Source organism: Dermacentor variabilis, chromosome 1, assembly GCF_050947875.1.
Source record: "Dermacentor variabilis isolate Ectoservices chromosome 1, ASM5094787v1, whole genome shotgun sequence".
In the NCBI taxonomy this organism is placed as follows: Eukaryota; Metazoa; Arthropoda; class Arachnida; order Ixodida; family Ixodidae; genus Dermacentor; species Dermacentor variabilis.
Genome location: NC_134568.1, coordinates 193,978,191 through 193,993,046, shown reverse-complemented (window position 1 = coordinate 193,993,046; position 14,856 = coordinate 193,978,191). Strand labels below are relative to the sequence as shown.

General features: G+C 46.6%; 1 protein-coding gene across 1 annotated transcript in view; it reads right to left on the bottom strand.

Annotated features, from left to right (window-relative positions):
* Nucleotides 1-6,998: 6,998 nt before the first annotated feature.
* LOC142557237 (synaptogenesis protein syg-2-like) overlaps nt 6,999-14,856 on the bottom strand; it is a 140,598-nt gene continuing 132,740 nt past the window's right edge. The window contains exons 9-12 of the mRNA XM_075668978.1: nt 13,708-13,836; nt 13,579-13,612; nt 11,720-11,805; nt 6,999-10,543 (exon numbers count right to left, since the gene is read on the bottom strand). Coding sequence (XP_075525093.1) covers nt 10,461-10,543; nt 11,720-11,805; nt 13,579-13,612; nt 13,708-13,836 — 332 coding nt within the window. The 3' untranslated portion in view covers nt 6,999-10,460. The remainder of the gene's footprint in view (nt 10,544-11,719; nt 11,806-13,578; nt 13,613-13,707; nt 13,837-14,856) is intronic.

Genomic DNA, 14,856 nt, shown 5'->3' with positions numbered 1-14,856 from the left:
AAGCGAGATATATGGCCGCGTATACCACAGCAAAAACAAACCGGACGCGGTGGACACCACTGAGGGTAAGATGGCGCAGCAAGTGCTCTGGTTCCCATCGAAGCCAATGGTCATAGGAAACGTCACTAGGCACGGAGGTCACGGTAGGGGTGTGTAGCGAAGCAACATCCGCGTAGGTAGGTGGCGGTAGGTAGGTGGTACAAAGTGGTGGAGGTACGTCAAGACCCCGACGTCCTCTCGCGTTCCCGTCCTCCCTGGGGCTACGTTCCGGTCGCCGCCTGCGCCCGGCTACCTCTACAACGATGGACACTTCCAACCCCAGCCCTTCCGGCACCTCTAACCCTACCACACAGACGACCCCACCTGCGGCGCCCTCTTGGACTGTGACGAGCTCTCAGCGCGATCCCCCTGTCCTTGCGGGACTCCGCGGTGATAACGTCGACGATTGGATCGACCACTACGACCGCGTGAGTTCTTGCAATAAGTGGACGACACCCAGAAATTGAGGCACGTCGCATTCTACTTGACCGGTGTTGCAAAGACGTGGTATTTCAAGTACGAATCTGACAACGCGGATTGGTCCACGTTTACCTCCAAGCTGCGGCAAATCTTCGCTTCCTCATCTGGCCGTACAGAAGTCACCAAACAGAATCTGGGCACACGCCTCCAACTTCCACAGGAGTCTTACACATCATACATAGAGGATGTCTTGGCTCTGTGCCGCCGTGCGAACCCTAGCATGACGGAAGCCGAACGCGTTCGCTACATATTAAAAGGCATTGGGTCTGTCGCGTTCAACGCCTTAATCGTGCAAAATCCGGCTTCTGTCCAAGATATCACTTCCACGTGTCAACGCTTAGACGAGCTGCAGTCTATTCGTCTTCAACATGACAGCACCGATCATCAGGTTCCCCATTCTCCAGATCTACGTGCTCTTATCCCCACCATCATCCGCGAAGAGCTTCAAATGCAAGACCTAAGGCTGCCTGCGCCCTAACCCCCACCTTCGACTTGCACAAGATCGTAAAGCACGACTTGACAGCGATGACTACACCCAAGACGCATCTTGCTCCAGTAGCGCACCCCGCACCTCCACCACTTTATAATACCGAGACCGACCAAACTGTCCAGCGCTGTTTATTCCCAAAAAAAGGCAACGCCCCAGGTCATGCGCGAAGAAGTAGGAGAACAGGGAAGATGATGAAGGCTATGTACAAATGAAAGCGATGAAGTACGTTAATAGTGCTTACAATATATATATATATATATATATATATATATATATATATATATATATATATATATATATATATATATATATATATATATATATATACACGCACGCTGCGGCACCTCACCCATAAATAACCGCGCGCCCATGCTTATATCTTCATTGTGCTCAAGGGATCGTACGGGGCCCAAAACGTCTGTTCTTGAAATTCTTTTATTCAGAGCAGAACTTAGGCCAAATGAGGCTTATGGATTCTGCTAGAACTATTCTAGCAAGTCTACGCCGCATTATTCAATATGAAGTAATTGCATGTTCGTAAAGAGCCACACGCGGTGCCGGCGTGTTGGGGCATTGATGACCTTGTAGCAAGTGCGTTTTAATGCCATTGCTGCCACAATTTATATCAAGACAAATTGCCATCGCACAGGCTTCCATTACACCTGTGACAGAATTGTAAAACATCAATAATTCTCACATAAAGTTAATCCGGATTGAGCCGACAGTTTCGCAAAATTACACAAATCTCAGGTTGTGTTCACAAACTAAAGCAGTGACGCGGGCTTGCTGGTGCATATCGAAGTCTAAGCAACTTGAAGGAAGGAGACGAGCAAGAACCTAAAAGAGAAAGCGCTGGCCTGCAACTAACGTTTATTGTGTGCTGCACACGGAATATAAATCCCCAGAAAGAATCGGAAGAGAGTCTCGACAACTTCATTACATGTGACTTCATAACAAATGAAACAGCCCAGCCGCGCAAGCGGACAGGTATCTACACATTTTACCTCTTTGAAAAAAAAAGAATAATTGAAAGCGTGCTCAAGCAGATGGGCCTTCTTTTTGGATCTTGTATGCTTCATACATTTCGCGTGTCCACTGATTTGAATACTTTCTTAGAATGGTTGTATCACTCAGATCTAGGGAGGCATCCGCATTCTTTACAGTGCTGAGCGAAGTTGCCGCCTGCTCCAGTTTTTAAAGACTTCCTGTGTTTCCGCAATCTGTCGTGGTACAGGCGGCGTACTTTGTCGAGTGCTCCTTAATACACCAGGCTAGTCTGAACTTACGAGTTTGCACATTGTGTTCCACTTATTTGACGCTAATAAAACCACGCACTGACCGGCGCGGTCCGCCTTCCTCTTTAGCCTTTGGAACACGTTGTGCACTTATGTAAGCACTACTATGGGCGTCTTTCCACTTCACTCCACTTCACTGATGCGCTTCCTCTTGTTATGTCTCAGAAACGCTTCTGTGAGTCTGCCAAGGAGTGTCTCGAGAAATCTAGCGATCTCTCGACATGTGAGTCGAAGCTGTAATGCGCCTGATGTGGGCACGAAAGGACCAGGGAATTTCGAATGGCTACAATAGCTGTGCTTCTCTTAACGACCTTCTAATAGGCCGACAAAAATGGCAGCAGAGTTTTCTCTGACCACGGAGTGCAGCTCCCACACGTGCGCTGCTGCTCAAACCTTAACGCAAGTTCCAGGAAGAGGGGCTCCCCGTTGACAGGTGTCTCGATTGTGAGCTGGTGGCACGAAAGTCTTGAGCTGAAGACGTTATAAAGGTTTAGATTGCTTCTTCCACTGGTGTGCCACAGTAGATCAAGGGTACCAGGAAATCGTCCAAAGGCGCGAGGCTTGGACGATGGACACCACATTTTTCTGCGGGCACAGCCAGTCTCTGAAGGCGAAGAGAGGGGAATGGAGGTAGAACGGCACCATGCCCAGCAAGGTGCCAACGCTTACACTGCAGGAATTTTGGAACTTGGTGTTGTCGTGGACGTCAATGCTCTCCCTCACAGTCTCTGTGAGGTCATTGTGGGGGAGCCAGTATAGTAGAGACCTTTATGTCTAGGAGAACCCTCTTGTGCTTTGAGAGTTCGCGTCTTCCCGAAAAGTCGAGACTTTTCATGAGAAAATAATAACCTAACTCAAGGATCCGAGTAAACAGAAGTTCAGAGGAAGATACAGGCTTGAAATGATAAGCGGTAGTTGAAGGATCCCGAAAAAACTCCTGCAGGTACTCCCCGAAAGAACTTTGCTAGCTGCCATTCTGGAGATAATTACAGGGAGGGGCAGTCTTCCTTTTACATCTTAGCTTTAAATATCGTCGTCAACGCCAAACCTTGGCTGTTCTTCATCTTGGAAGTCATACCGCGCAATTCTGCCTCTTCGCGTAACCTCGCAGCTTCCTTTTTGTTCCCGGTGATCGACGCTTTCTGGGTAACGCGGAAGCTATCCTGTATACCCTTTTCCAAATTTCCAGGTAGGTCTCCCTTCACAGGACCAGGAATGCTTCCGCCTTTCCAGACTTTACGAGCTTTGACCCATTGGCTCGAGTGCCTCAGCAGCTTTTACAGCCTTGGAGCGGCGGTTAGCGATATTTTGCGTGGACCGCAAGGCGTTCACTTTTTCCAGGATGCACTGGTCTACCGGCTTTCGTAAGCTGCTGTCCTTGCTAGACCGAACAATGCACAATAGTGAAGCTTCGTACGGACGAGATACCTTGGTCCTTGCTTGAGGACTTTAAGCGCCTCTAACGGAACGACAGTATTTCGCGTTGCAGTGATGGACTCTTGCGAATACGTGCGGCGCGCCTCCTTAAGTAGTTCCCTTTGTACCTTCTGCCGAAGAAACTCGGTCACCTGCTCAGCTGCCCTGTGCCCCAATGCAAAGGGGCGGTAGTGATGCCCTGGAGGACTCACACTTGCGCCAGGCTAGTAAAAGGAACCTTCCAGCAGCCGGTTCAGTCTCCATGCTTCAAAGCTGAGGGCCTACGTCGGGCAAACCGGTCACGGCATTAACAGGATGCTTTAAAAATTTTATTCTTTAAAAATTGGAGCAGGCAGCAACCACTAACTGTACTGCAAAGTATGTAGAGGCTCTCCAGATGTAAGTGACACAAACATTCTAAGAAAATGTGTAAACCAGAAAACACGCGAAAGCTATGGTAGGGAAAAGGCGCAGCGTGTGTGAGCACACTTTCTATTAACCTTTTGCTTAAGAGGTAGAATTCTGGATGGTTGTCCACGTGCGCGGGTGGATTGTGGCATTTGATATGAAATCAGATGCAATGACGCTGCCCAGATCTCTTCTCCCTGTGCGCGCGTTTATTTCTTGTGTGCAGCACGCAATAAATGTTTGTTGCAGGTGAGCGCCTTGTCGTCTGTCTTCTAGCTCGTCCCGTCCTTTCGTGCTGCTTCGACTCCGATATTCTACATAATAGCGCACGTGGCCGGCGATTGCCATCACAGTTGTCTCGTAATCATTCCAATAGAGCGTTTTAGAATAATGGCCCCAGTCGACGCTATTTATTTGGGGCTCCAAAGAAACAGCGTCGAAGCCACTGCGCAAACTGCGTTTGGGTTTTACGTCGGGCATGCCATTTAACTGATTTAGCGGGAGCCCTAAAAGCTGCCCAAAAGCTTTGCGTCAACAAACATGGCGGCACCCACCGAAGTGACGGCTCTAACCTAGCATCAAACTGGGCTCGATTCAAGGTAACGCTTTAAGTTCGCAAGCTAGGAGAAGTGACTGCGGTTATCGCTTTCTCTCGACTAGCGTGTGTTATGAAGATTGATTTATTAGACGCGGCTGATTCCGAATTTGATTATTGATTTCATGGCTCGTAGGCATAACACGGCTTAACTTCACTGGTGAAAAAAAATTACGGGGTTTTACGTGGTGAAACCAGTTTCTGATCATGAGGCACGCCGTAGTGGCGGACTCCGGAAATTTAGACCACCTGGGGTTCTTTAACGTGCACCTAAATCTAAGTACACGGGTGTTTTCGCCCCCATCGAAATGCGGCCGCCATGGCCGGGATTCGATCGCGCGACCTTGTGCTCAGCAGCCTAACACCATAGCCACTGAGCAACCACGGCGGGTCTTCACTGGTGAAGGCACGTAAAGTTGGTTACTCAAAACAAGGCACAACAAATTGCTTGCTGCTAATAACCTCTAAATAGTAACTAAACGCGAAAACACGAATCTCGAAATCGCTCTTCTTAGCCCAAGACCACTCTCCGCTAACGCAACACCATATCCATCATCCCTGCGTGCCCCAACGCTAACACCCGCCAAGCGCTTTGGGGCCCCAAACATTTGCGGCCCCTATTCTAAAACTATCTAATCTAACGAGATGTGGGCTCCCGTACACCACCCAATTAAGAAAAGCAGGCCATATAAAGCTTGTCATGAAAACTATGATGTTCTGTTTAAGACTACTGGGCAGTTTAGATGTAATAGCAACCCTCAGCCAGCGGGCTGTCATTTCTTGTCTAATCGGCAATTCATAAAGTAGTATTGAGTACTCCTGTTATGAGTCCTGCTTACGTGCCGCTTGTCTGTACATAGTATACAGGGAGGCGCATCAGAGCTGATTAAGTGAAAAAAAATGAGGAAAAAATTTGCGAATATTTTTCTGAAGCTCTTTTTATTCATTTGAATACCAATTATCCCTGCACAGCTGGATTAATCCAAAACCTCACAATTAGGATATACAGAATTTTGGCGCACGATAAACATTTTTTGCTTTTCTTCTTACTAGTCTCTCTCTTTCTTTCTTCTTTTCGTTCCCTTTTTCAACTTTGGCTCGCGCTTGAATCATCGTGGTTCGACTCTGTAGACGTTTTATTTGCGGCTCTTCATTTGTAGTAATAAACACAATGGGCATTTTGTTTTTATCAAACCATTTATTAAGAAAATAAACAACCAACTCTTCCTGCTTCCACGCTGCCGCTGTATTAAGATAAGAACATGAGTGTTTGGATAAACGATCGAGTTTCTCGTTTCTTTGTTCACATTTTACATAGGACAAAGGAGATTTCATGCAAGGACGGAGTCTGAGTGTTTCTCCCGTATAAAAAAAATAAAAACCAAGGAAAAGTGGCAGGAGGAACAATAAAGCAGGCTTCTTCTTCTTCTTCTTTTTTGAGGCAAGTGAAGCTGCGATATTTATTGACCGCCCTAAAGCGACGAATAATCCAGAGAACCGGTGACAAACACGTAATTTCGGCAACGCAGAGCAGCACGCGTGCGGTTTCCCTAACAAGGGAATAAACAAATGCGATGATAAGCTGGTTCTGTTAAGACCCTGAACGACATATACTGTGCTTTACAGTTTCCGTCTCCACTCGCGCTCAACATACATTGCCTGCTCACAACGATTAGCACAACAGCAAATAGGCAAACACGAACCCGAGCCTCGAAACATGCTCAAGAAATTTCAACTCAGCCGCAGAGCAAGAACAAAAAGATGCGACTGGTTGGAAAGAGCCCTGTTGTATGGGTGTTGCCTGGGAAATATTGGTGACACAAATAGAGCGTCAGTGGTTGAATGGCAGGGAGGGTGATGGGCGACAGAAGTAGACGGTGTGAAGTGCCGCTGCAGTTAAACGTTCGTTCCGAGGGCGGTCGCGGAAAAATTACATGGTAAAGTCCAGTAGGCTAATACTGATTTGTAGCGATTAACAAAGAACACGTATGAGAGACAGTCGATACCATATTAGTTTCAAGCTTTAAGCTCAACATTCGGCAAAATAACGATCAGTACAACCGGCGAACACTTCGAAGTGGCGCATTAACCATCACCGATGCGCATTTGCGGCCCATTCCATGTTTTGGCTACATTACGTGCTGCTCAGACGAATCAGAGCAACACTTAGCTAGACCAAAGTTTCATCGAGGGGATGGAGCCTCGCGCTCACTGGCACAAGGAAAGCAAAGTGGCAGGACAAAGTAAGTAAGAACATGGTAATAATTCCTTTTTTTAATTCTATATACTCTCTATCCGTGGCGCCGTCTTTAGCAGTGCTGCCATTCATGCGAATATTCCACTAAGCAAGCACTCAACACCCGCTAGAATCTGCCAGGCATCTTTTGCGAATGCTCTACAAATCCGCTAATAAAATTCTCAAAGATTACTAAAAGAAATATAAAGAAGGATTTATTTGGTACGAGTATCCATTATTAAAATAGCGCCACCGAAGATGCTGCTGCACCCACAGAAGTGAAGACATATACGCTCCGGTATTCGACTGCGTCGACGCCAAAGTGATCGCTAAATACTTTACCCAAAATTATCCATGCTTCGCCAAAATAAACTTTCCTAGAAGAGCTGTGTATGGCTGCCCTTCTAATCGTAACTTTCATATTATCAAAATCAGGCATCGTACAAGCTAGTCTTTCTTTCTTTCTTTCTCTCTTTTTCTTTCTTTCTCTCTTTTTCTTTCTTTCTTTCTTTCGTTTGTTTTCTTTTTTTCGTTTAAAGTTTCTGCTGAAACAGCATTAAGAATACGCTTAGGCGCTGAAAATATTCATGCAAACATTTGCTTAGGAAGTAAAATATAAGCCGAGAGAAAATTTTCGCAACAAAACACAAACAAAATCCATTAGGTTTAGCAGATAACCCGGTATAAAGGCGACAGTCCTAATCCGTACATCAGCCGGTCTAGACAAACGTGACTCTCAAGCACCCGTTCTACTCCGACAAGAATCACTGTCCCTCATGAAGAAACGGACATAGACGGCCGTCTGGAAACGCTGAACCCCCACTGCAACCTCTCAAACAATGCCTCTCCGTCTTGGCTATTCCCATTTAATAAAGCAGCTCTGATCGCAAATCAGATTCTCACATATTGAATGCCGAAAATGCATGTCGCATTGTGGATAGATCGCTTTCAGTACCCACCCAACGGCAAAAATAGAAATTCGGACACGGACCCCAAAATCTGCTATAGGAGCCATAAATCAGTGATAAGGCAGAAATGTCGTAGTTTCGCCCATAAGTACTGACAGCGATAGCGGCGTATTAGATATAAACAGTAAATAAGGTTCGTACTTTTGATGGTCGTGCACATTGCAGTAAACATTGCCTTACTAATTAAATTACCAAGCATGGTGCCAAGCACGCACAGGCAAGCATGATGAGATCTCATTCGATGACCGCGAGCATTCAGCGCCAGAACGCTGCCGTAATGAAGAGGGGTGGCAGCGGGGAGATAAGCGTCGCGGTGCCGCTCACTTCGATGCGTCTCCTAAACTTGAGATTACGCGACCTGGAACACCACGGGAGCGCGAAGACAGAGTGCATAAAGCCACCAGCCGTCTCGGTGCACCATTAATCTTTGCACTCGCCGCAGATTGACTCTATTATAAGGTGCACGGGCTGCCTATGCCTGCCTAAGCGCTCAACCATGGGGACATCCATGCCCAGCCACGGCAGGACCAGAGGAGAATCGGCGCGCCCTCCTCCCCTAGTGCGCTTGATCACGTGGCCTACAACATTAGGTGCGCGGTAATACAACATGCATCAAGCCACCATCCTTATGGGACATCACGACACGGACGACGACGCCGACGATGCGAATTTGTTTGGGGTGTCCGTATATTTACTATCACAATAAAACAAAAAGGTGAAGTCAATTCGTAGGAACGAGTAGGCTGGCTACTGTGCTAGCTTGTTGCAGGGGCAAGATTAGTCACACACAAATGGAGCCTCGTCTGCACACTATCTGTACACAATCATTGCTTGTTGGATGGATAATAAACTGAAACTGACAGCGCCGTATCACTTCCAGTGCCCGCTGATTGACTAACGCAGAATTGAATGCTGCGAAATAAATAACGCAGCTGGTATTCGCGTTATTTGCACGTCGCATAGTCTCCGAGTGCATTGACAGAATGCCCGCCACTGCAGTGGCATGTGGTGGCGGACTTTACGCCTCACAATACGGAATCGGTCGCTAGTGAAACTCTAGTGAGTGTGAGTCATTTTTTCCCAGTCGATCATCGCAACGACATTAAAACAACCAGTTACTAATATACAAAAAAACGGAACGAGTCTGCGAAACCTTACTGCACCTAGGCAAGCAGCTTTCGTAAATCGCATGGACAGAGGTTTGGACAGCGCGGCAACCAGATGACCACCCTGCAAGCACTTTCGGCCAAATGATGCTGGCTGAGCAATTAAAAGCTGCTACGTCATTAGTTGCAGCAACATCTGTATTCATACAAACCTTATAGGATCCTTTTTTAAGCATTCGCATAGGATAACGATGAAAACCTGAGATAACAAAAATACTCAACATCATAGGCAAACATTCCCTAGTACGCGACTTCTCCCACCAGCGTACAGTATCCACGGCTCACTCTGCACACTGCCCGCAAAATAGCACAGACACGAAAGAAATAAAAAACACCCGCACTTGCCGAAAACATTAACTTCAGCTCGCCAGCGAAAGTGCGTGCTCGAGTGAGACGACCACGAGCCATAGTCACGGGTCTATCGAGGTAATTTCTAGGTGGGCGCTTTTGGCCGATTACGGCGATGCATTGCGGTGATGATGCGCCGAGAATGCTCCGCTGTCCCCATGTAGGGTAGCTGCGAGTGGGTCACACACATTTGCGTCCAAAAGGCGGTTTACGCCTGGCACACTACCTGTCCGCGATTGGCCACTGCACTCCTTTCCCAAATGTCTGGCGAAAGCGTTTTCTCCCTGCTCATTCGGCTCAAACGAAGCTCCAGCCTCAACCTGCCTGCTAACACCCCGAGCTGCTCGGATCACGCTCACGTTTTACTGCAACGATTAAACAAAATACGAGAGCTACGATGACGACAATAACGATTAATCGTTAAAAGAAGGATTTGGGGAGAGAGGGGTTGAGGACTATTTCCGATGGCCGCTTCGCGCCAACCAGCTGACATAGCTGTAATGTCCGCTCGCTTTCCCGCACCCTAGTACTTCTTTCATCTTCTTTCACTTCACTAATGAAGCGCTCGATCGCTCCTCAAGGCGAGGCAGTATGTCTTTTTATTCCACGTCCAAGATATTTACACTATTTACATAATGTCTGTATTGAACGCCGGCAAACTTTTCAGTGATGAATGGCTGTCGGAGTATTTAGGGCAGCAGCTCACTCGGTGCAATCACAAGTGGGAAGGTGTGCGTGTGTCTGCGTGTGTGTGAAGTAAGTGGCTCGTGGCCGTTGGAGAAACAAGCTCGGTGTGCGCAGACGTGAGCGTTTCGCGTGCACGCAGAGGAGACCGCGTGTGTCCCGCAGTGCGCCCACTCGGAACGGCGCCGAGTCTTGGCTGGCGTTGGCGCCTCGCTGGGACGGCGAGCACACTCCAGCGCCGCCCTACCCCGAGGACTTGGACCGCGTTGGCGCAGCAGTACTTTGTTGAGCAAGCGCCACTCTTGGTTCTTCTTCTTTGGCGGCCACGCCGATCCCTAGCAGACGTCCCGCGCGGGGCACAATGCACGGCCGTCCGCTCTGGGACTTGAGCTTTCCGCGAGGCTTCCCCTTTTAAAGGCTGCGAAAAAAAAAAATAGGAAAGAACGCGAGAAAAATTCAATCAGTGTATAAGTGCACGGTCGTATATCCCTGGTTTTGCAGTGAAATTATTGCTCGGGCAACGGTTGGAATAGTGCAGTTTCTGATTCGAATCGATGACAAATATTCGACAAGAACGAGCGCCGATTACTGAAACCAATATTGAATATTTTCTCATTTCTAAACAAAGGAAAGTGTAAAGTGTCTGTACGGGGTGCTCTAGGCACACACAAAAAAAAATGAAAAATACAATCTGGTTTATTCACATTATATTCCATTATATTCACATTATGAAATGCCGTTCGCATATGGATTTCCGCTCAACTGAGTAGCTTGTATATGAGAAAGAGCTGCTTTCACTTACGTGGTGCACCATGACAATGATATAAATGAATCAAAGAAGCAGCGTGTCACCAGGTGCTCGCAAGATGCTGCGTTCGTTGTAGGAGATACGCGTAATACTAAGACACCACACAATGTATGAAAACATGGTGAGAATACCCAAATAATAAATTGCCTTGCCTAAAGCGAGGCTACAAATTCGCACATAGGCTGGCCTAAATCCTGAAAGTGAGGCATTCTTAATGAATAACTGTAATTATTGAGCACCAGTTATCTGCCCCGTGTTCGCCCGGGAACTGGCGCCTCTACGCAAGAACCACGGCTCTCCTGCAGCAAAGTCGTTCGGGACAGTGCTCCCTTCCATCGGTCTCTTTCCTTCGTGTCTCCAACAGGCGCTGTTACGCCTGATAGGGAAGCTAATGTTACGGAAGCTAATAGTACACGATTACGAGTGCTCAATTCAGGAAGTAAATTAAAATCTAACGGCCAAGACTGTTCCATTCGTATTCGAAATGTTGAATATTCGCACATCGCTACTTGAACATTGAGCTCCAGTGCGTGTATGCAAGCACGTGTGTGTATGTATAGTTTCTGTGCGTCGACCACCGTCGATCGATAAAACGGAAAGGTCTTGTGACCAAACAACAGAACCACAGGTGTGTTGAATTCTTAAAAAAAATCTTAGACTAAAACGTGCTTACATGAACATGATAAGGTTATATCTCGGAAGTTTTATTAACCCATTATTCCTCTCACGTAGCACAAAACTCGATGTAATCTGCTTTGTTTCACGAAAAGTTCCAGTTGTACTCACACGTCATCGCCGTTACAAAGGCTTCTTCGGGAAATATACCAGGCTCACTTCTAAGCTCCACTCCCTGTGAAAGCTGGATCCAGTGGCTAGAGTACAGGAAGGCAAAGAAACGAGGACATTGACCGTTTAGAAAAACAAGAATGTGAAATTTTATCAGGAGAAACGAAGGACAGTAACAAGCATTTTCGCCGGTATTGACAAATTGAAAAATGGCGCGACACTTGAACAATGTCTTCTAGCTATTTGACCGAATCTTATACAGAGCCTTAAGAGTACGACCACACACTTACTGAGAATGTTAACCTTTAAAAAGTTTTGCAAAGGGAGCTGTACATACTATGTTGCTCATGCAAATAATTACTGGGCTAGGTGGACAATATATGCATAATGTGAATGTCTCTCACGTTGCAATCAACAAAAGTCGATGATGAACTTTCTAGTTACGGTCTCTACAACTTCTCTTGCAGCAAGACAAACCTATTCTGTGGAGTTCCCCGATCAAGCGCTCCGTTCTAAATACCGTGCGGCCCTCGCTCGTTTCATTAAGCAGACCGATGCGGCAACGGCACCACAAAATCCGACTATCTGCTCCAGTCGATGCAGGATACCTCCGCTGTTTCTTTTAGGTGGTCCGTCCACAACACAAATTCTACTGTGGGACGCCCGAATACAGCGTCAATCGCTATCCACCTACCTATGCGCTGAAGCTCACGAGACCTGAAAACCGTAGAGTTTTATACAATAATTACGAGGGGGATCTGTAGCGCTAGTGTCTACGGGAGCTGCAAGCGGGGCGGTTCAGCCAGCATGGGAATTATATGGGAAGTACATCGATTTGCCTAAACGTCGTCCTTCTGGCTTCGAATAGCTTCGTGACTAAAATTTAAAAAAGACAACTACGTTATAAATAATTACATAAGCATTAATAGAATTGTCCGACGACAAAGTTTGAACACAGGACCTCTAACAAAGAAACCTGTTATTGGAACTATTACGCCATATGCGCATGAACAAGCATAACCATTGAAATTAGCAGCGATTATGTGTGTTCACAGAGTCTTATTGCTTTCTACATTTTAAAAGAAAGCATAGATTGCTTTGACATTTAGACCAACGAAAAAAGATAAAGCATAATAACTGGTCACAAGCACATTTCAAGTCACAAGCATGAAGATGAGCCAATTCCAACAACTGACCATACTTCCCATGGTGGCAGAACAATGTGCAGTACCAGAGTTGCTTCTAGTAATTATTTTGGGAAACTCTATGCTAAAAGCAGACGAGCGACATAATCACATTTCAAGTTGCTTATTGTCACTGACTGGCATGCGAAAAAGTGAACAACGGTTTCCTTTTCTTAAATTACACTTTTAGGTGCCGAAAGCAACATATTTATGCATACGTAGACAAAGAAATCTTCTCCTCATGTGTTCTGTATGATTAAACGGCTCTTTTTTTTCATAAGCATGGAGATAAAGATGCGACATCGTGTAGTGAATTGCTATATTTGACGCTTCAACCTAACTTTCCGTGTCATTTCGGGGTGTTGGAAACGCAATTAATGACTCCTTTGCGTCATATGTGACGACACAAAGGCCTATGCCAAATAATGTCAATTTTTTTCAAAATCTGGTGGCCTGAATATATTTAAAACATTTCCGCATGCAACCCACGTCATATCTGTGTTGAATGTGCCACGTAATTTATTCTCAGTTAATCTTGCAAAGGTTCGCGGCAATATGCAATATAATGTACATGGAGCGTCAAGACACATGAGCGTTCGCGCTCAACCAGTTGTCAGCACGCAGCTGTCAAGGCAAACAAATATTAATTAAACGCAAAATTAAATGAAAGCTTACTGCTTCTCTTGCGTGACAGGCTTCTCCTCCGCTGCTGAAAAAAGAAGCATCAATAAGTGTACGTGAAAAAAAAAAGCCAGCACGTGGAAGAATAAAAACCTAAAGCAAAGAAACAGTCTCCGCCCGTACCTCTGGGCTCAGGCGGCTTCCTCCGGTATCTCAGTGCAATCACCACGATGAAAGGCAGTAGAACAAACACCAGACCAGTGGCCACTAGCAGAAGCAGCAGCAGGTTCGTGCTGATCGCCCACCGTTTTCCTGTGCAGAAACACGCGACATGCGTTGATTGTACGAGTACGCTACACGCCACACTGCAGCAATGGTGATTCTACTTTGTGCTTCTACACCGGCAAAAATCGAGTATGCCTATCCTCGCAGCTAATAGCTGCGTTGAACAGAGCCGGTGTAAGGTAATGCGTAATCTACTAACCTGGCATGGCGAAAACGAGCGTGGTATTAAAATAAAGAAGAGGAGATAGGAGATTAAAGGGCAAGAGAGGCACCTCAATTGGTTCCAAATCTACAACTGGTAGCCCTGAAAGCTTTTCATTTACGCAAATACATTTTAGCGCATACATGAAAGCTTACAACTTTTTTCACCAATACATATGCCGTCTTTGCAAAGCCTTGTAATTACAAAAAAGCAGAGCCGTTCTTATACAACGCAGCTCGAAAGTAAACATTCCGTGAATAGGGCACTATTATTTATGCGTCTGAAGCAACAGCCAAACTTAAAGACGCACAGAAAAAGAACTAGCGCGCTAGCATGCCTGCAAACTTTTCTGAACAAAACAGAATTTTTCTAATCTTAGATGTCATGCATGCGAAAGCGGCCAGTGCTTTGAATCGAGCTACAACTGCCCACGTTCCTTTCACGGCGTAATGCTGGAAGGACCTCAACATTCTCCCTTGTCGTGGCGCGCACCATTCTGCGTGCATGCGCTTCGCTAATCTTTTCCACCTTACACAATCTCGAGCGAACGCAACACGAGAGCCGCTGCACAGAAGGAACGCTTTCATCTGTTCGCCCTAAAGGGCACGGCGGCGCAAGTTATTCCTGCCTTTCCTCGGATTAAACAAGGCCACCACGAGAAATTTCATGATGCAGCGCTTCTCTGCAAACATGTCCGCCCGAATTAGTGCTCAGCGCTTGCCCCGCAGCTGGAGGAAGTGTCGCAGCGTTGGGGCCGCCCTCGCAGCGCTTCAGGACAAACGCGCTCACCATGCGACGGCTGCCCGAGTTCGCGCACGCAGCAAAGCGCTCTCATGTCGAGCCGC